Source organism: Hyperoodon ampullatus (genome assembly GCF_949752795.1).
Source record: "Hyperoodon ampullatus genome assembly, chromosome: 5".
NCBI classification, from domain to species: domain Eukaryota; kingdom Metazoa; phylum Chordata; class Mammalia; order Artiodactyla; family Ziphiidae; genus Hyperoodon; species Hyperoodon ampullatus.
In genome coordinates this window covers 135,233,894-135,256,760 of record NC_136918.1, presented here as the reverse complement: position 1 = coordinate 135,256,760, position 22,867 = coordinate 135,233,894, and the positions used below count along the sequence as shown (strand labels likewise).

The following is a 22,867-nucleotide window of genomic DNA, read 5'->3' as shown; positions in this document are numbered from 1 at the left end:
CAGTGATGAAAGTGGACCTTTCTTTTTTTTCTGGCTGCATCACACGGCATGCAGGACCTTAGTTCCCTGACCAGGGATTGAACCCGTGCCCCCTACAGTGGAAGCATGGAGTCTTAACCACCGGACCACCAGAGAAGTCCCAAAAGTGGACCTTTCCATCAAGTGATTTGGAGGTCAGAGGAGGCAGTTTTCAAGAGAGCCAGTTGGAAACCCACTGGGCCAACAGAAGCCCAGACTTCTGTTTAGGGTCATTATGGTGACCCAAAAGGTAGAAGAAGGAACTAGAAAGAACATTAGACCAGGATGCTGGAGACCAGCCTGGGACTTCACCTCTTTAAGCATCAGTATCTCCTCCTGGAAGCCAGAGTGGCTGCAGCCCCTGTACCCGCAACCCGTTCTGATGCCAGAAACGTGGAAGGTTTGTAGATGACAGAGGCCACTAATGGTGGTCCTGTCAGCAGCTCAGAAAGGAAGACCCTGGTTGGGGAAGGCTGAGTACAAATGGGCAAATAGGTAGGAATACATGATGAGAGGGCGGGGCAGGGGCTGTGTATGGGCAGGAGAAGGGAGCAGATCAAGCGGGGCCTCATGGACCAAACGCAAGATTTGGGTCATTATCCCAGGAGGACTGGGACCTCCCTGGACGATTTTAAGCAGAATTCATTGGGTTTTAAAAATAGCTCTCTGCCCGTGGTGTGGAGAAGAGGCTGAAAGATGGCGAGCATGGAGCAGGTACCGGGTAGAAGACTAGTGCATCCTTACGAGAAGAGCAGGAGAAACTCATCAACCCTTGGGGCCTTTGCACTGGCTGTTCCTGGGGCTTGGAATACGCTTCCCCTTGAGGTTTGCATGCCGACTCTTTTTCTGCAGTCAGATCTCCACCCCTCCACGTTACCTCTCCAGAGAGGCCATCTGCTATAGCCCTGGCCTTCCGTCACACTTGTCCCAGTTCATCCACCACTAGCTGAAACGATTCTGCTTATTTGTCTGCTGGTGGCTTCTTCCCGCTCGGAGAGCAGGCACCCTGTCTGCTGGGGTTCTGCTGAGCCCAGCCTCATCCCCTGGATCCATATTCCTCAGCTGAGATTCTCAAGGAAGTAGCGGGAAAGGAGCTGCTTGCTGGAAATCAGCAGGCAGGCGGTGTCCTGAGCCCTTGATACAGTCAGGGAGAAAGGGGAGGGAGAGGATGGGCAGATGTACTTCCGCCCCTTGAGGATGGGGCAGGGTGAAGGCTCCTGCCTGAGATCACATCAGCGGAGGATTCAGATGTGTGGAGTCCTTCCCAAGGGGGCCTCAGAAACCCAAGGCAACGCCCCAGAGAGGAGGGGGGGCATCCTGGCTTTGCCTCCTGCGCTGGGGCAGACTGTAGGGCTTGCGGTCTGCTGGAGGCCCGGCTAAGAGGGCAGAGGTGCCCAAGGCCCAAAGCTCTGGATCCTGAGAAGCATCTCAGGGTGTGCACAGTGGGGTAGGAGAGAATTAACCTCCAGTCTTCAAGTGTGCTGGGGGCGGCTGCTCTGGGACAGTACCTTGGGGAAGCAGCCCCTAGTGATACACATCCCTTAGCCAAACTACATGGTTGCTTTAAAAAACGAGTTTCTGGCATGTTTGGGGGCTGAACGTTCCAATCTTTGCTGGCAAGAGAACACAAGGCCACAGAATGCAGTGATGAGAAATAAAGGACCCAGTGACTCAATGCCTGTGTGACAGGTTTATTGTGGAGCGCCGCATGGGCCTGCCAACACCATCCACAGACGTGACATTTAAAAGCCTCGTGCATTCCACTGGCTCTGTTGGTCTCCCCACTGCCAACCAGCCATGTGAAACCCGGGGCGGCTTCTCCCCCTCTGCCAGGACATCTGCCGAGACTGTGGCCCAAATCCCAAATGCCCCTGCACGTTTAGGGAGCACAGGAAGGTGTTTGAAAAAGCTGCTTGCTTTGACATGGGCCAGCCTCCCGCTAACAGAGAAGGGCCCCGATTTGCGCACAAATGAACGAGACGTCTGACAGTTTTCAGGGAAGCTGTCCAAGCTTTTCTCTCTGAAATCCCCATCTGCAAAAGCGTGTTTTCTGAAAGTCTTAAATGCACACAATCCTGTGCTGTCTGGGTTTAATGCAAGAAAACAGGAAGCCAGTTAAATGGATTCTGTGATGCTCACCGACCAGACACAGATGCCTTTTCTCCCCAGCAACAGAAACAACAAAGCTACTATCTATTGGGAACTTACTATCTGCTAGGTGTTATTATGATATCTCCATATGTAAACGAGGAAAATGAAGCACAAAGAGGTTAAGTAATCTGCCCACGACCACACAACCAGTGAGCGGCAGAGCTGGGATTTGAACCCCTGCTCTGAACTGCCATCTTGTATTGCTTCCTAGCCTCTAAAAGGGCCCGGGATACAGTTATGTGGATCCCCCATGCTCCCCTCTACTATCTACCCAAATAGAATGTTCCAGGGAATTCCCTGGCGGTCCAGTGGTTAGGACTCGGCGCTTTCACTGCAGTGGGCCCAGGTTCAATCCCTGGTCAGGGAACTAAGATCCCAGAAGCTGCAAAGCACAGCCAAAAAAAAGAAAGAAAGAAAAGCAAGTGTTCCAAAATTTTAAGAGAAATGGAGTCAAATATTACACTAAACTTGTAGATAAGTTGTGTTATTATATACAGCAGCCAAGGAATGAAAATTGAGAAGCTACAGCAACATGTGTTCCTAGGTTGGCCCAGAGTGAGGGCAAGCCTGTGTCTTTGGAAAATCGGCCTTCAGTTGCAGTGAGAAGGACTAAGGTTGAGGAAGCCAGTGGCATCTTGAGTCCATGTGCTGAGAGGGGCAGCAATATGTTGGAATCCTTCCCTCCCATGGCAGCCCCAGGAGCGGGAGGACCACACAAGGGAAGGGGAACTCGCTCTCCATCTTTCCACAGATGCAGTCACTGATGATGTGGAGGTGGGTGGCTCTGAAGCCCTGGCAGAGATAGGGCTGCTCTTCTCAAATGCACAAGCCAGAGAGTCTGGGAGCTGCCTTTGAGAATGTCACTGTAGCTCCCAGACCGTCAGTGCCCTCAGCTACAAAGTGCAGGGCGTGTGCCCAGTGTTCGCCAAGATTTCAACCTCCTCAAATCATCCCGGGGGGAAGGGGGTAGCACCTCTGCATGTACCTGCGGCCACTGTAGACCTTTTCCTATGTGGGGCCTGGACCGCAACTAAGTGGACTGGGACCAAAGGGGACTGTGTGTGGCAGGGACCGAGGGGGGAAGGGGCAGCTTGGGGCATGTAAGGGGAGTCAAGTTGTTCAGTACTCTGAGTGAAGCAGCATCGTTGATGAAAAATGGCAGCTCAAAGGTGCCTTTCCCCCTCCTGTGTCAGTTAGGAGAAAATACACCCAGAGGAGACTCTGTCCAACTTTAAAAAACATGATGGGCTGGGTCAAAGGAAGGGATGCTTCCTCTTTTGAAGCTTGTGACATCATCTGACATTATGTGCCAAGCAGATGTGGGAACAGCAGCTGTCAGCCTATGCCAGAATCTTCGAGTGATACTTGTCTGCTTGCTGGTGGTACTATGGGCTCACCATTCACCCACTGTTACCAAGCTGCTGACATGGGCATTTAAGTCACCTGTAAATCACTGTCTCTCTTTGTCTGTCTGTCTATCTGTCTCACACACATACACACACACACACACATACACACACACACCCAGTCTGCTGACAACATAAAATAATATCGTAGTTTCTAAGAGGTAGCATGCTTAACAGGAAGTTGCACTGATACAATTTTATAGCTGATTCTCATTTTCTACAAACAAAACCTTCAGTTTTTGTGACTCAAGTTATATTATTAAAAAATGCCCAGGGAGTTTTCAATGTAAAGAACAGAACCTTCCTAAGAGGCAATGGAAACCTTTGATATGGAATCACCACACACTAGGAAACATTCTGGAAGTCTGATTTTTATGTGTGGAATTTTCTTAAAGAAATGCCCAAGAGAAGTTTGGCTGAAGTGAAATGTTCACATTAAGCTATCGTGATCCTTGACCTTATTATGGTTCCCTATCCTACCAGATCCAAAATACCAGACATTTTGAAGAAAGGGCTATTTTTCTGGGCAGTTTTGGGACTGTTGGCATTCCATGTAGTTTCCATAAAAATTCTCTTGGGTATTTTGGGAACTAAAAAGAATGAATAGGATTAACTTACAATTTTGCTAGAAGGAAAAATGAATATTCACTTTCTCTCATAAGTGATTTTCACTCTGCCAGGAAACAGGACTGACTGTTAGGTCTGTTCCCCAGCTGAGACCCGGGCTGGCACAGAGACCTGGTCCAGACGCAGGGGAAGACGCCCTGGCATCCTGGTCCTCAGCCTCCTGCACTGACCAATGAGCGAGAGGCTTCAGGAGCAGCCCCTTCCAAGGAGACTGTAGCTCTCAGGAAGCTCACACCTAAAAGCGGAAGGGAACTGCAGAGACAGCCCGGCCTCCTCTCCGGGGGTGACAGACTGCGTCCCAAGAACCGGAAGTCGGTGCTTTCCTCTCATTCACTAATTCCTGGTCCCACCCATTGGACAGGCATTCTTGAGCACCTACCCTAGTATGTGCCCGGAGATCATACAGTATATTAGGTGGAACCACATGAAACTGCCGTTTTACAGGTAAGAAACAGGAGTACTGGCAAATATTTCATAGTTAAACCCACCACTTCGAAGGTTTTCCTAAGCTAGTGTTAGCAGGTTTGTCTTCTGATGGCATCAGAGAAGATGGGGAGGACCCAGTCACCACCTGCTAGGGGATCTGGGCCTACTTCCAGAACAGGGTGGACATGCAATGATGTAATACACTGTAACTTTACAGGGGAATGAATCCTTGCTTTAGAGCGGCTTCTCCCAGATACCATTTTATGCGGAGGCAGCCTGGAGCTTGGGCCACGTGGCTGCCTCCAGCTCTCTGGGTCCTGCTCTGCATGGGCGGGGCAGGCGGACACAGGAGAGCCAGCTGTCCTCTTCTTGTCCATGTGCCACTGGGGCAAAACTGTACCCAAAGTTCAGTCGCAAGTATATTTACCCAGAGCAACCAGGACAGCAGTACCCACAGCAGCCAGTGGGATGAGACTAGGGTTTCTCAACCTTGGTACTGGTGACACCTGGGGCCAGATCACTGTGGCCCCAGGGGGACTGTCACTGTGGGGGACTGTCCTGTGCATTGTAGGATGTTTAGCAGCATCCCCAGCCTCTACCCACTGGATGCCGTAGTCTTCCCTCCCTCTGGTTGAGAAGCACTGGGCCAGAGGGATACTCTACAATCCAGTGCAAACTGAATGATCCAGGAGGGAGAAAGAGCAGTTTCCTGGGGACCAACCTGTGTCAACAAACCCAGAACACAGCCTAGAGGGATGATCTATGGAAAGGGGCCTGGAGAGAGTTCTAGAGAGTATTATAGAGCATTACCCACCTTGGCAACTGCATCCCTGCTAGCCGAACTCAAGGCTGGAAACACTGCCTTATACAGGTAAAGGGGTCCCGGCCAAGAGACAGGGTTTCGCTCACAAGGGGGTGGGCTGGGGCACAGTGACAGGGATCTCTCCGCCTACCTCTGGGCCTCGTGTGACATCTCTGCCTCAAACAGCCACTTCTCATCCCGGCTTCATCCGGCTCCTACCCGTCCTTCCGGTCTCAGCTTACACATCCCTTTCTCCTGGAAGGGTTCTCTGGTCCCTCCCTTCAATGCTCTCCCCGCCTGGTCGGCTCTGGATGTCCTGCTCAGTGTTACCTGGCATCCATATTTCTCCTAGCATAGAACGTATCATCTTAGCACACACACCCACATGCACACACACCCACCCCACATATATTTATGTACAGATATTTATGCAGTAGTTTGGTTTTCTGCTTGTTCCTCCCATTAGAACATGAACTTCATGAGGACAGGGACCCTGTCTCTACTGACGGAGCAGCACACTGTCCCCAGAACCCAGAGGGGCATCCACACCCGATGGATCTCTCTCCCACAATATTTGGTGAATTGATGAAGGAAATCACTTTTCCACTGAATGGCAGGGGAGGACCAGTAAGTGAAGTTCCTGAACGGAATCAAGCACGTGGTCATCGTAGCCAACAACTCCATCAACGTGTACATCAGTTTGTTTCTGCAAAGCCAACGAGACTGGAGTGTGCAAGGCAGAAACGATGGAGAACAACAGTATGGAAGATGTGAAAGTTTCCGTATTTACCCACATCTGTATGTTCAACAGACCCTTATCGTGATATATCTTTCGGACAAATGTTTTATACTGAGGCACATCACACACCTGCCAATGTATCAGTACCATGTACCCAAAGCCCAATGAGACAGTTAAGCACGAAGCTGGGTGGTAGTTCTATTCTTCAGAACCAGTATTATGAGGGGTAACTGTCTGCATATTGATCAGGGAGGGGTGGGTAGCAGGGTAAGAGGGAGGACCGCTCAAAGAAGACTCAGTGAGGCTCTCATGGTGTCTGTATCACAATGGACAGCAGGCCACCTGCTCATGTCCAGTCTGCTTGTTCCCCGGCACCACTGCCAGCTTCCAACATCAAGAACACAGAGACATTTCCGTCTAACTTTTATATGAAGAATTTAATTATCTATACACATAACTAATTCAAAAGTTGTATTACAGTTGTTAAAGCCGCAGGTTTATATATTTATATATTTTACATTCATATCCATGAAAATACTGACACGCCAGTGAATGAGGGGGAGTCCTCGTTCTCGGCACCATGTGAGTGGAGAAAGACCTCTACACAATCGCCAGCACGGAATCCCCAAGGGGAGAGACGTAGAAACAGAAGTTCACTACTGTTAAAAAGTCATTAGTAGAACCGCTAGGTTGTGCTTGAGGCTCCCTGCCCCCCGCCCCGTTTTCTGTGCTGTCGGCAACGGCGTTTTTATTGAGAGCTTCCAACTAGTGTTTAAAAGACAAACATGGCTTCAGCTACAACATATCCAACACATCAACGGACCATGAGCTCCATTTCATATTAATCTGTAGAAATTCCACAGTCTAGTTAAAAAATGTAAACATTGGAAATTAATTGCAGGGAGACTCCTATACATTCTTTCTTGTCAAGAAAATTACTTGTTCAAAATATGTCATTCCATGAAAAGTCACTGGAATAAAACTTGGTGTAACAGAGACTAAGGCGAGATTGCAGATATTGTTGATCGTAACAACCTCAGTGGTGTTGTCTACGGATTTATGGTATGAAAACACGCAAAATTAAAAACCCAGAACAGAAAACACCAACTCAACCAGATAAATCTGAGACCGAACAAAAACACAGGTGCTTTCTCGTGGGGCTACAAGGTCACTGTGCAAAATAAAATTAATGTAATATGATTAGAGCATCATACAAGATAATAGCTTTTGCCATGGAAAGAACTAATTTCTTATGTACAGGATGTATTATTACATGCTCAACAAGGTACATCTGATACACACAAACAAGCACAAAACAGCTTCTGTTTAATTGGCCTTGTTCTACACGTCTTTAAAACAGATATACTGAACTCCTCTGTACTTCTATAGTAGGGGGTTGAAAACCCAAACGACACAATTTAGTTGGTAACACTGGACAAAATGAAAAAAATACATCGAGTCTCAGATTTATGGACATTTGGAACATTTTTTAATAGCACATGCAGCATTCCTTGATAGTGGGTCTTTTTGCAAAACCAAAAGAGCAAAGAAGTAATTCGTTTATTTTTTAATTAAAAGGCTAAGATATTTATTTTAAAATAATTTGAAAACTATTGAAAGCACCTGTGCAAAGGTGGGGGGAAGTCAATTTGAGTCACTAGGAAAGCCACAAAAGGACCCACTACCCTGTGTATTTTTGTAATTTTTTTGCTTCTATCTGTGCAAGTAATAACTCAACATTGCCATCACATGCAACTAAGGTAAAATGAGGTAAACTGCTCTGCAGTGAGTTCTTCTACTCAGAAGGCAGTAGGTGATCATGCTGGAAGTCACATGATCAAGGCTGCATCTCCCATCATCCCTCTGGGCAGTGATATGGGATAGTGGGTCTCTTTGAGGACTTTCAAGCCTGAGGGGGGGATGGACAACATATGATTCCTAGAAAAAGGAGGAAAACAACACATAAGCAAAACAAAACAATGAGCAAAATTCAAGCTAGGAAAATGAGTCAGGCATGTAAACAGCATGGTGCCAAAATGATTAAAAAGAAAAAAAAAAAGGAAAAAGGGGGGAGGGAAGGGAGGGGACATGCTACAGAAGGAATGATTTTTTTTTTTTAAGAAACAAAAAACAAAAACCCCACGAGATAAAGTCTTGCATTACAGAAGGTCTTCAAAGAGACTGTTGCGAATGCAGCAATGGTCTAGCTTTAAGTTCTGCAAACAAAGCTCAGCAGAATCAGAGCAATGCTGCATGTTTCACCATGAGATACCAGAGAGGAGAGGCAACCGAGGCACCGGGGCACTTACATTGCTGGCTGGGGTCCATGTCTGTGGTCAGCTTCACGTAATTGGACGGGAAGAGCCCCACTTGCCCGTGGACTTCTCCCTTCCACCAGTCGGGGTCCTCCTTGTTGAGGACGTTGATGATCTGGCCCTTGTTGAAGGCCAGCTCGTCGTCATTCTGCGCGGTGTAATCGTACATCCCGATCACCTGGCACACTGCAGGAGACAGGCCAGGTGAGGGGCGGCGGCACACCTGCGCGGCTCGCGGGACGGGCTACCTGGGGGTATTAGGTACTCTCGTGTCTCATCTGTGTCCTTTCCGAAGAGGACAGAAGGAAGTGGAGGGCTCTGAGGGGCTTTGTGTAGTGGGGGCAGTAGAGGAAGCCGGAGGATTGAAAACCAAGACGACAGCAAAAATGTCAGACCAAGCCTCGAGTTTCTATAACATCTTCCTCTTTTACACGTTTAGTTGTCAGCAGAAAATGTACAGTGATAACTGAAAGCTTCCATGGAATCATTTCGATTTGAGTGCAGTTGCACTCCTTCAAAATGCTGACTCTGAACATTGGCCCAACTTCACACACAGCTGCATATCATGGGGACTTCACTGTTGCTCTTTATTTCTTATCTGTTTTTTCTTTTTTTTTTAAGGTGGAAGGTAATTATCATCTGACCTCCACAAAGTTCGACTCTTAGTGAAAAGTAAAATCAGTGTTTTATTCTGCTGTACCTTTGTGTCTCAAAGTTTTCTCTCAAAGAAAGAAACAATTTCCACATTCAAGAACAATTTTTTTCTCATTTTTCCCTCAAAACTATAGGAGGTTACACTGCCTTTATTCCCTGGCATTTTTACACTTCAGATAAAGTTTGCCTAGTTAGGTTTTACCCCCAGTTAATCTTTCCTAACCAACCTCTATACGGTCTTAGGCTTTAAAGATGCTCCAGCTAAGTCAATCACCTCAGCAAACTATTTCTGCGGGTTTTAACCAACCTGATGAAGGGGACGCCGCCAGGTCTCCCCAAGGGAGAGGAGATCCAGCTGGCACCACACCCCTCTGCCCACATGAGGCCACGGCTCAAGCAAAGGGGCCCAGCTGTGGCTGGGAACCAGTCACAGTGTTGGCCAGTCCTTTCGTTTCTTGCAAAGGCTGCCAGGTTTTAATCTGATTTCGCTGGGGATGTACAGCATAGACATTTAACCACAAGGTACTGGAATGAAAAGTGTGCATTTTCCACAAGTGCCACCCAAGCACAGATGGCTTAAAGACCTAAAGCAGAAGTCTGCTCCCCTAACCTCGCCCATCTCAACTATTACCGAAGCATCTAATTTGGTCTCTTCAATCAGAAAATAGCCAACTGTCTAAGCTGCGGAGCCCTCCGTTCCGTTTTAGCCCTTTAGGAGAGCGTGTATAACATCCTGTCCATTAAGCGCAGCCCCTCTGTTCACAGGAAATGTCACAGGGGAGCTATTTCTGTCTCAGCTGAGCGGCACATTACAACCAACAGGGCCCTGGGGCCTCCCAGCTCAATCTCCTGACCTATTTAGACCCCGGCCATTTATTTTTAGGAGGCCCTTTTTGTCCCTTCGCCCCCTAGCCCAAATTCCAATTTAAATAGCTGGAAGGAAATCAAGAGAAAAATCTGGCTTCAATGGCATAGCATTCAGGGCCCCTTTAGGAAGCCAGTTCCAACAAGGGCTCTGTTGTACCCAGCACAGCAAAGCTGCTTCGATACTTGGTCCTTTTGAAAAACATACTCCATATCACATTAGCTGGGTGTCAGCCCCAGCAAGTACAAGAAGCGCTTACAGCCAGTGTGAAAGACAATCGAAGCTAAAAAAATTAAGTGGAAAGGCTACCATGACGCATAGACCATTTTCTGAGCAGAGAGTATAAACTGCTTACCTGCTGGGAATGCTGCGGGCTTAGGTGGCTCTGTCGGAGTGATTTTGCTCATCCCAGGGCTTAAAAGTTTGACGTAGTTAGCAGGGAACCAGCCTATCTGGCGCTTTTTCCCACGTGCCTAATAACAAAAAATGACATTAAAATGTTTCAAAGGTTCATGTTCTTTCATGTTATACTTTACACTTATACCAAGTTTACATATAACTGAAAAACAAATGACATCAATAGTACAATCTATGGATTACTGTATTACAAAATGAAAACATGCCAGCTAAAATTCAAATTGTGGCAGCTATCAATCAGCAAAGCCTAGAATGTTCTGGCATGGGTTGGACTGTGTGGATCACAGAGTACAATGTAGTATGTACAGGATGGAAAACTCTGCTCATTTAACAGCTCTCAGCTGTCATTTTCAGGTAATGTAGAGATTATGGTTTATGCCAATGTTATATATGGATTTTAGGAATAATAATAATGGCAGTCAACATGTGCTGGGTGCTTTTTATGAGCCAGGCCTGTGCTAAGCACCTTATCTGCATTTACCTACACGACAATTCCAGAAGGATAATACTATTACTACTTCCGTTTCCCACTATTGCTATTCCTAGTTCCCAGATAAAAAGAGTAAGGCTCAGAAAAGTTAAGTGACAATCTCAAGGTTACAGGCTAGTCAATGGCAAGCCAAGATTCACAGTCACATCTGCGATCTTCTTATGGAGAATAACTGTACATATACAAGATGACATACACGCAATATATGGAGGACACAAGGAGTCTAAACTTCCCCTTGTTTTCAAAAACCATCAGGCTTATGTGATGGATCAGCCACATTTTCCACCACCATTCCTGCCTCCTTCACTTTAATCTAATTCGACACAAAATCCATTCATTGAGTGTTTACATGCTGGGAGTGGTTGGAAGGGGATAGTATATGACACAGAGGAACTTATAATGAAGTTGGCGAACCAAGACTTGCACTCCTGACACAATTCCATGAGATGAAGACTCTAGTTAGGGATGATGATAAGTGTTATAACTACCCTTCTGCACATCACCAGGAGCAGAGAACTTAACTTACAGCACGTACACACACACACACACACGCCCTCTAGAAGCAAGGCTTTGATAAAAACAGCTGCCTTTGGGGACAGGGTGGGAGGGAGACATGTGAATTCCCTTTCGTAATTTTTATTTATTTATTTACTTATTTTCGGGGGGTCACGACGCGCAGCATGTGGGATCTTAGCTCCCCGACCAGGGATTGTACCCGCACCCCCTGCAGTGGAAGCGTGGAGTTTTAACCACTGGACCGACAGGGAAGTCTCTTGTAATTTTAAAATCTGAAACCATGTGAATATATTACCTATTCCCAAAATAAGGAAATAAAATTAAGAGAAAAGGACACTTCCCACCATCTTACCTCTGCCCTCATCTGATTCAGTTTATCAAGAGGGATACTTCTGGGTTACTTTTAGAACGCCGATCAAATTTCACTTTCCTTGGAGTCTGACAGATTTCATGCCCTTGGCTCAAGGATTGAAGTTCTAATCCACAGTTAATCCACCAATAGTTGAAGCCACTCCTTTCAAAGCTCCCCCATGTTAATCTACTGAGTATATACTGCCGTAGGTCTCACAACGACTCCACCATTTCTCCCATCCCTGCAGCTTCACAAGGGTGGAACACAGAGCTCACTGGCAATTTCTTCATTTGTGTATCCACAGGGGAGAAGGGCTGGTGAAAGCACCAGAAGCCCCCCCTGGGCACGGCAATTGTGGATTGCAAGAGCCACTCAGGACTCTCTTTTGAGCAAGGTACAAGGAGGGTGATGATGAAAAAATATGGTTTCTGCCTTCAAAGAGCTGATAACCTACAAGAGGAAGTAAGAAATAGGCATGGAAGTAATAATAGCCACGTCAACACTGAATACCAAGAGTGGTGCAGGCATCGGGGCCACCACGGTTCACGGGAAGAAGATGTCGCTTCTGGTGGGATGGTCACAGAAAGCTTCCGGAAGAAGTGGGATTTGGCCGGCTTTTGAGGAACGGGGGAGAGGTGGAGATGACCCTGTAGGGAGGCGCTATGGGCAAAGGCAGTGAGGCATCGGGGTCTGAGGGTTGCTGCTTGTTTTCAAGAGAGCAAATCACCGAATGAGGCTGGAGTAGGGATGTCGCTGTGAGAGGTCAGACGGGTAAGACGGGTGCTGGAAGGGGATGAGGGCATCTGAGGGGAGTCTTGGCCAGCAGGCTGATGAGGAGGGCCAGTGGGGACACCCCCTTTTTAAAAAAAATGTTTTATTGGGGTATAGCTATTTTACAATGTTGTGTTAGTTTCTACTGTACATCGAAGTGGAGTTCTCTGTGCTATACAGCAGGTCCTTATTAGTTATCTATTTTATTACATATTAGTGTATGTATGTCAAGGGGACACCCCTTAAGTCTTCAGAACAGGGGAGTCACATATGGATGGGAAAGCCAATGAGGTGACAACTCTCTACAAGAAATGAGACCCACCGGTCTGAGGAAGGCCTCCTCCTACCCAGTGAAGGAAGAGACATATTAAAAGGGGGAGTGGAGGGCATTCCCTGCCGGTCCAGTGGTTAGGACTTGGTGCTCTCACTGCCGGGGCTTGGGTTCAATCCCTGGTCGGGGAACTAAGATCCTGTGAGCCATGTAGCCATAAAAATCAATCACTAAAAAAAAAAAATTAGAAAAAAAAAGGGGAGAGGGGTGGATTCCAGAACCCCAGTGGAATCCTGAGCCAATAAACTGTATCTCGTCCTCCCTGCTGGATAGGGTTTTTATGGCTGCCCACCAGCAAGCTCCCAGGGGAACTTTTGCCTTTGGGTACCCCAGGCTGTGCTTTCTATTCCAGCCAAGATACATTTCTTCAGTCCACCAGCTCACTCTTCACTCTCCAGCACTTTAGTTTTTAATTAGCTGCACAGAAAGGTGCTGTATTTCTTTACCTCACCACAACATAGACCTTTGCCTTCCTGACCAAGGTTTGCCTTGACAGAATGATGAATGGAGGGGACACACACACACACACACACACACATACACACACACACACAAGAACTAAAACTGTTGTGCCGTACAGATGTGGCTTTGAATGCAAAGGCTACTCTGGTACCACACCTCACAGCACCGCTGATGGAAAGCTCCGCTCCTACGACGCTGTGACGGAAGGATGACTCCATCATGAATTCTCACTATCCCACCCTCACTGTGTGAACTCAAGAACCCAACAGACTTAGATACATCTTCAGAAGAATCCTTAGCTCTCACAAGGCTGTTCCTGGCTGCCCAAAGCTTAGGAACCAAATGGATTCAGATAACGTGGCATCTCTCACTACACAAACGCAGGATTTAGGTGGTGCAGGGTTATCTGTACTTTGCAATGAAACGGTGTCCCTTTGAGATCTGGCATATTGAAATTTGGGCAGAGAATTTTAAACAAATGGAAAAGACACTGACTTGCAGCTCTCCTTCCCACCATCCACCTGGGTTCTTTTTTCGGATCAAAATCAGCTGACCAGGGGCCAGGGTAAGCTGCTCGGGACCGGTAGCAGTGTAGGAAGCAATAACCTGGGCAATTTCTGGAAAACAAGACCAAACATGGCAGTGCACCATTAGAGTCAGGAAAAGGAGAGCCTAAGAAGACACAGCCACCTCCCAGGTTCACGGGTCAACATCGTCAAGGCCGGTGTACGGGGCCGGTTTTCTACTAAATGAAGAAGGCTCGGTGGCCCTTCTTTGACCACACGGCAAATGCAGTATTCCGGAGCTGGGCTTGCCTTCCGGTTCTGCCCAGTCTGCTCGAGGACCCCCTCATCTCTCAGAACGGACCAACTTGCCTCCACAACCTCCCACTCTCTCCCCCCGGTCCGCACCCTACCCCCACTGCCCCAATTCCCAAGAACACCCCGATGCCGCAGCTGGACCTCATTCACCCCCAACTGCCCTCGGCCCTCACACAGGGCTGATTATAATTAGCACATGGTCCAGTCAAGGATGGTTGAGCGAATCAAGGAACTCAAGTGAACCTTTTCCACCTGCCAAGTACAGCAGAAAGAGAAATCTGTTTTCTTCAGAAACCACGAGGAGTGTGTGCTAGCTAATTTCTTTCTATGTTACGACTTCCTTTAGACTCTCTCTTCCACCCACAAGACCATTTTCTTTGAGGCTCACATTTTGAGGGTGATCCCTGAACATCAGGTAGGAATCACATCAACGTAAGTTTACTTCTTTTTATGTCAAGTTAGAGGACGATCCTGCAGTCAAGAGGAGGGGTTTTATGCAAAACAACAATTCAGCACAGAAAAAAAAAAATGCAAACAGTTCTGTACTTTTCCTGAATGTGAACAGTCTCATGGGAAAAACTCCAGCAGTACCACAGACCAGGCTCTGAAAAGTACATTTCTCCTGGCACAGGAGGTCAACTACGAAAGGACAAAATCCTCCTCTGACTGAATGCTGGTGTACTGCAGTGACGGCCTTGTGAACTTCTAGAAGCAAGACAGAACACATTGTTCTATTCCTCTCTACTCTCTCCCCATCATCACTGTTCTTGAAAGAAAGAGATGAAGAAAGAAGGAATGAAGTAAAGACAGACAGACAGAAGGAAAGAGGTGAAAGGCCCATGCTCCTGCTTCCCTGAAGGCACATTAGCCCCCTAGGACCCTGTTCTGTAATAAGCGGCCACCATGCTAGGAGTGCCAGGCCGTCCCGGTGCGGGCTGGCCCTGCCAGATGCATCCCAGAGCTCAGGTGAAGCGAGAAAGAGCCCAGCTTACACATACCTGGGCTCCACTGAGAGCTCAAGTTGGGAAATCTGTGCTGGGGATGAGAATTCTCCCCCAACATGCCAAGGACCAGCTCTAAACTCCACGAGTTTTCCATGTGGAAAAGATCCAAATTAGTGTCCTATTTGGCCCCTGATATTCCTGCTCCTCAAAGGACCCGGCCTGCATAGCCAGTGACCTGCCCTGACACTCTTTTCTGTTTTTTCCAGCTTTTTTGAGCAGCTCGCTGGTTTCAGTGCAAAGTTAAGCCCCTCTGGACCCTTTGGAATGACAATTCAAAATGTAGCATACTCCTGGTTAAAACAGACATTTGACCGGGGTGGTCCAACATCTGAGTCAGACTAAAATCCTACAACGGCCTAAAAACCCACCTTTCCTTGCCAGGTAAGCCCATTTGTAGCTGAGCACCAGACACAGGTACACACATCCCTGTCAGCACTGCGGTGACTCTTTCAACCTGTAATTTCTTAAGACTGTAATAGCAAAGAAGCTCAAATGACCTAGAGAGGAAGACAGGCCATACAACCGTATGATTTCACATCTGCTTCTTTCTTCTGTCTTTCAGGCTTCTATTTATAGAATATGTGATTTTGTTTAAATAAACTAAAACACTCTTGAGTTCAGAGGGATGACTGTAATTTTTGTACCTTCACCGTGTACCTGAGAAAAACCACCCAATGGCTTCTAAATTAACAGGACTTGCACTCTGATAATATGTGTTGCTCTCTCATCTCCTCCATTATTTATGTCCTGGGACTCAATATGCTTCCAGGAAACAAACAAGGGCTTCCTGAACCTAACGAGAGGAGGACTCAGCAGCTGCTGACCCCAAATCCTACAGGTTCATGCATTAAAACTTCCCACCCGCTTGCCTGAATTATTTCTTCACATCCCAAGAGAACACTGTCTGGTAATGTCGCTACTCTCCATGTGTGAGGCAACAGCCATATTTCATAACCATCTATAAATACATTATTAATGGATTCCAAGGAAAGGATCTGCTCCAGCCACTCTTCGGACAGATTCTTTTGTCTTTTCTTTTCTTTTTTAAGGCTTCTGGCCCCAATAAACAAAGATTGGGAGCAACTATCAGTTACATTTAAAATATTGAAAAATAAGCATCAGGGTTTGTCACTTACCAGGTTTTTTTCCTAAACTCCCTGTTTTCCCAGCAGTTCCAGAGCCCTTAAAACAGAGCAGAAGGTCTCATTTGCATACTGAAGAGTTTTGGTCAAGCAACTTAAAAAAACCATTAATGATGACACAAACCCGCTTGAGCCCCTAAATTCCCCTTTCCATTCTGCGGAAACATAGTAGCATTGTATCTCCTGACATTACGATCTGTATCAAGGAAAACATGGGGCGAAATAAGTACTTTAAAAGCATGTAGCTTTTACTCTCTTCTTAAGAGAAAAATTAGCAAAGTAAGTGGCATTGTAGGACCCCAGAGGGCTCAGGTATTGACTGTGTGTAACATGGGCGCATCCTGTCCCTGGGTCAGGTGAAACAGGGGCTGCCCCGCCAGGAAGACTGTTAGTCTACAGCCTAAACACTAAGCTCATGCTTGATGTCCAAATGGTTAATTATTAAACACTTCACACATAAAAAAAGTACAGAGACTATAATAGACATCCATGAGTGCAATGGATGTCTATTATAGTCTCCATATACTAAAGACTAAATACGTGGAAATATTAATATTATTAATATTTTAATTAAATTAATACTAATATTAACAATACATGGAAATATTAATATTTTGGTACATTTGCTTTAGGGCTTTTTTTTTTTAAAGAAGGAAAACAGTACAGTGGCAATTCAAACACCCCTTCCCCTATCCCATTATCCAAAGAGGCAGCCACTCTCCTGTATATCCTTTCCACCCAAACCTTACACTGTTTAAACACTGAAATTTCTCTTGTAATGCTGGACACACAGCCCATAGAAGCAGACCATTTTTTTCCCCAACTACTAAGTGTTTCAAAAGTGCTCTGGGGTTGAATTCCTTCATAGATACTCATGGAATTTTAAACCAGTTGAGCAAGCCAAGCCAGCAGAGACTCAGTTGGGACAGGGGCCAGGCCGTAATCTGTCTTTGCAAAGTGCTTTATTCCAGATTAATTTTCACTCTTGTGTCCCTATCTTCCAGTAAATTAAGTATTCCAATTAAAACAGAATAAAACAAAAGGCTTAATTAACTAAATGAGAGTGACTTTAAGAATAAAAATATGTAATTGTCTACCAGGAACACAACTTATCATTGTCCCTACCTATACTTATACTGAAATTCAACAACCATTTAGCAGGGAAAGTTTGAATGAAAATGTTTACTCTGATTATGCTTTCTGTATTAACGAAGTTATACAATACCCATTTTCCTTGCAATTTTTATGGGCTGCATATCAAAATGAAGGAACACTAATGATACAAGATTCCAAATGACCAGTTACTTTCCCAGTACAGGCTTAAATATACTCTCTATTCCATAAAAAGAACAAAGCAATTAGCAACCCAGTGATAGAATTCAAGCAGCTTCAATGGGCTCCCTTTCAAACACCACAGCCAGCACTTAAGCTGAGACGGAGTCAGATGGCCAGGTTCCATCCTGGCGCTTCTTAAGAATGCGGCAGAAAAGTTGATCCAGGCTACGTGCCCCAGCCCGGCTCGTGTAGAGGAGGGAAGCAGGTTTAGGACAACCTCTCCCTTGTCCGCGGGTCAATTTTGGTATCTGAAGCTGGGTCTGGTTTTTCAGTTTGGCAGGATATGGCCTTATAATATTGAAGTCTATGTCCAAGTAGGATAAAAGAGCTGCCTTTTTTGATTTTTTCATTATTATGAAATAATGTTGCTAAATGTTTGTCTAAAATCTTTAGCACTGTTAGTTCTTCTGTGGCTGATATTTAAGGCTGTGGTTAAGAAAGCACTTTACAACTCAACTTACCTTTAGAAAATGTCACAGTGCATTTTTTTGAAACTTACTGACTTTGGATGGTTTTTGGTAGAAAACTCTCATTTATTAAACTATAATACAAGTAATGGCTTTTGTGTTCAACTGATCCCAAAGGTAAAGCCATTTTAAGAGGTTTTGTGCATGGGAGCAGAAATCCAGTTTAGTTTTTAATGTTTTCCTTCTACTCCCCTGAAATATCTCCATTGTTCTTACGGGATATGACTGGCTGGCCTGGAGAAGAGTTGAATTTTCCCTCCTCTCCAGGTCTGCAGAGGACAATACAACGACTGTCCTACGGAAAAGAAGTACTTTCTTTCCAGCTTCTGCCAAATTCTCCAAGGGTAAAACACTTATGCAAATCCCTCCGGGGGAATTTCAGCAAGCTGCTCTCAAGACCAAAGCAAGGGAAAACAAACAAAAAACTCCCAAAACAACAATGACATTCCTTAAAAAAAAAAAACAACCAGCAAATAAAACTATTCCTAGGAACTGCAGGGAAGGTGAGAAGGCTGACATGGAGGAACTACCATAGCTTATCACCAGGGCCAGCTTCGCTCCCCAGGCAGCTATGGGTCTGTTAAATGACTACATCTATAACCTGAAATTCCCACTAACTTGAAATTGGCCACTACGAGATGGGCTCCCATACTCTAGTAGGCCCACACCACCATTTCATTAATCTTGTGCTACCTCAAGGCCACTTCATGCAACTGAATTTTTAGGGTCCCATTAACAGCAATGGGAAGCCACTTCCAATTTGTAAGGATAACAGCATTTAAAATAAATTCAGTCTCGGAGGCTTCCCTGGTAGCGCAGTGGTTGAGAGTCTGCCTGCCGATGCAGGGGACACGGGTTCGTGCCCCAGTCCGGGAAGATCCCACATGCCGCAGAGCGGCTGGGCCTGTGAGCCATGGCCGCTGAGCCTGAGCGTCCGGAGCCTGTGCTCCGCAATGGGAGAGGCCACAACAGTGAGAGGCCTGCGTACCACAAATAAATAAATAAATAAATAAATAAATTCAGTCTCTGATCAACGGAGATACGAAGTTCTAGCCAAAGTGTACCAATTTCTTAGCTCTTGTGTCTTCCTACTGTGTAGGCAAAAATACAAATTCTAAAAACTCTCTACTGCCCAATATTCTGGGGCCAGTATCACCAAAATACTTTTGTTTACATGGGCAAGATATTGCTGTGTATCTTTCTTGAGGTTTCTCAAATCAGTGACCCTGAAGACTTAATCTAGAGTATTTACTCCGAACCCTAAGTCATGTACATTCAGGAACAGAGATGAATCCTGAGTATTATCCCAGCTGATGCAGGCCAGCCTCATTACGAGCAGCCTCCACTGAGCCCCGGGGGGTTCTTCTGCTTCTGGGAAGCCAAGGCTGACCCTGAAGCACCAATAGACAATTTCAAACAATTACAGGTCACACTGTATTTGCTGTCACGTTCCAGAACTTAGCAAAACCCAACAATGATGTTCCACCGGCAAACATCATGACTCCCTGAAAAGAGAATCGCTGCACAGAAAGGGAGAGGAAACAGTTAATGTGGGTTTACCTCTGAATCTTTAAGCCTCACATAGTTAGAAGGGAAGACTCCGGACTTGTCGCCCACTGTTCCTGTCCACCAGTCACCATCTTTCTTGGTAACCAAAATCACATCCCCTTGCTGAAAGGTTAAATCGCCTTGCTCAGAACTCTCGTAAGTGTACATGGCAATAAATTCTGGTGGGGAGAAATATTGAGATACGGAGAGAGCTTGATTGTTTACAGAAATCCCAGACAACTTTGCAAAAGCAAGTTTATGAATAAGGAAATTATTAGGATAAGGTCCATTCAAGAGGAAGGCTAGTCACTGATAAAATGCAGAGTTGCAGAACCCCCTGGGCTCCAAATTCCCCGATTGCACATAAAAATTCAATAACTGCAGCTGGGGAGACAATTCCTGTGAAGACCCAGGACCAGGAACAACAACAAAAAAACCCAACTGCATGTCCACCAACACCAGTACTGAGAGTGATCTCCGATTTAACACCATGGTTTCTTTTTACATGAAAATGGTTTTCACGTTCACTTTTAGCTAACATTTACTGAGTACCTAGGTCATACTGAGCACTGGGTTAGATGCACTGACATGCAGGCTCCTTGGGGAGCTCATCAAATATCTGTAATTCACTTTTGAAGGTACCAAGTCACCATTTTAGAAACCTTTTAGACGTGGTATATCCTTTACGTAAATTAAATAAGACATGTTTTTCATTATTCAAGTGCCTCAGTGAAAATTTAAGTCCTATTGTGCCATATACACAGATGGCAGGAAGCCGTTAGAACACAAAATTGAAAATATATATTCTTTAGTTAAAAACAGACACCTACTTGTCATTCAAGTATAAACAGGTAGAGTGGATTGTTGATAAAAGTAGTGTCTACCCAATCCCAGAAAATAATCACGCCTTTCTGAACAAGTGGAAAAGACAAATCACAGTTTCTTACATTTGATTATTCATGTAATTTCGTCGTAAAGGACAAGAATTAATGTTCTTTACTGTCTTGAATGTGAAGGATGTGCATTCCAGAGGAAGTTTTTCTTTTGAATTATAAACAGCTGACTTTACTAAGGCTTAGAAACCAAGTCACACTCTCAGAAAGACCACTTGGCACAAAATTCTAGACACTACACTAGGTAGAGAATAAAAGATTTCCGGAAAGATGAACATACGTTTCTTATTTCCACTTTTTGTCCATTTTATCCTAGGCCTTTGTGTATTTTTTAAAAAGCAAAAAGCAAAAAGCTCCCCCCCAAAACGACAAAACAAATCAAAACAAAACAACACAAAAAAACACCATTTACCCGAAAAGTTCGTTTTATGATGGATGATGGATGGAGTGTTTCTTGCTAAAATTTCACATGATAGTCCTTAAATGCAGAGCTTGATGTCAATTAATTTAGTAGGGAGGACTCCGCTGTCTAATTATAAGAGCCTCTGCAGGAGGCACTAATGAGAGCTAAAACAGGCACCAAAAAACACAAACCCTCCTAATGCTTATGCTAATGTGGGCAGCTCTCCAAGGGGCCGCTTCAGCCTCGCTGCGCTGACCTGTAGGCTGAGGCCAGCAGACCCCCGAGATACAAGGTCATCCAAATGTACAAGGCAGAACAGAAGCCTCTCTGTCGTTAGCCCTCCAGCACTGGTGACACACACCTCCACAGTTAAAACTGGAAAAATGATTTCCCACACGAGGAAATCAAAGTTTGGCAGCTTGAATAAGGACATTGTTTCTTCATTAATATATTCCTTTTTCTGAGTTCCCAGTATTCTGACCCGTCCCTTTTCATTTTGTTCCGTTACTTGTTCCTTAGCTCATGTTTGGCCATTTCAGATTGGATCCTTGGCAATCTATCCTTTTCCCAGTGATTCCTGCACTTAAAAGTCACTTTCTTAAAATGGATCCAAAGTTTGAAGTCACTTTCGAAATGCTTAAGAAACTTCAGAAGCGTGAACTCTAGCTGAACTTCACACTGCAGCAGAAGATACCAAGGAGACGGGAAAGACTGTGGCTTTACTTGCCCTGTGTGCACGCAGGCATCTGCGAGGACCTTCTGGATTCAATGAAAACGGGGAGACATGAGGACCGCTATGCGGGGGCTCCTCACCACTTAGACCCTCTTCACCAGACATGTAACACAGGGCACTGGCAATTCCCAAGCCCATATTTTAAGAGCTACCCAAATTGGCCATCTATTTAATCTGGTTTCTGGTTTACGTGAAATCTGATTACATTTAATACAGTATTGATAAGTGGTCCATTAATATATTTAAGTACCTTTTCTCAGAATTTCAGATGTCAGTGTCCTCCCACACCCCTCCAGAAAGCCAGCAATCTCTCCTCAAATTTCTAATACCTAAATCATTTCAAAATGGATGTAATAAATGTCAACCCAGGTTAGAATTTAACTCTCTTCTGTTGCCCAACTTTAAGTATGTGTGTGGTTCATCTGTGACCTACTTATTGAGGCCTCAAGTGCAGAGGCCTCTGTACAATGTTTCAAAACAAATCAACATTCATCAACCCAGCTGTTGGAAACTAACACACCATTGTAAAGCAATTATACTCCAATAAAGATGCTAAAAACAAAAAAACAAAAACAAAAAAACCCAGCTGTTGGATGAGAAAGCTCACTGCTTTAAGTGACTATCGATAAATCCAGGAAATGAAGCAAAAAGGAAATAAAAGTAGCAGACATTTACTGACCTTTATTCCAAAAGCTTACACTATTATCTTATAAGCCTTGTAATAATTTCCTACCTCAAGTGGTGATTATTATGCCCATTTTACAGATGAGGGAGTTAAGGCATGACTAAAAGTAAATGGTCACTAGGTAAGAGAGCCAGGGTACAAACTCTGGTGCTCCAGTGACACTGAATGGATATAACACACTGAATCTGGGGGGACGGGAGGCACACATAATTTGCCTGACATAATACTGACTACATGTGCTGTGTTTAAAAGACCTTCTTGACTGTTCTCCTAAGAGTGGATAAAAAAGTCATTAGGATGACAAGAATGTATGAAGAGAACTATCCTAATGATTGTTTTGGCGGTAATGGCAAAAACTGGATACAATAGAATACTGGATTTGTTCAGTGATGATGAAGTTTTACAGCTATACCTATAAGCTAAAAAAATTTTTTACTTCTGAAATTCCTCTTGAAAAAGTAACTTTGTTACTATCTGAAATACCATTAAATTTT

General features: G+C 45.2%; 1 protein-coding gene across 2 annotated transcripts in view; it reads right to left on the bottom strand.

Annotated features, from left to right (window-relative positions):
- ITSN1 (intersectin 1) overlaps positions 1-22,867 on the bottom strand; it is a gene marked incomplete at both ends in the record, with an annotated part of 175,868 nt that overhangs the window by 42,673 nt on the left and 110,328 nt on the right. For both annotated transcript variants that reach the window (XM_079704739.1, XM_079704738.1), the window contains 5 exons: positions 8,479-8,670; positions 10,359-10,476; positions 13,838-13,959; positions 16,304-16,349; positions 19,672-19,838. In XM_079704739.1, the coding sequence (XP_079560865.1) occupies positions 8,479-8,670; positions 10,359-10,476; positions 13,838-13,959; positions 16,304-16,349; positions 19,672-19,838 (645 nt within the window). The remainder of the gene's footprint in view (positions 1-8,478; positions 8,671-10,358; positions 10,477-13,837; positions 13,960-16,303; positions 16,350-19,671; positions 19,839-22,867) is intronic.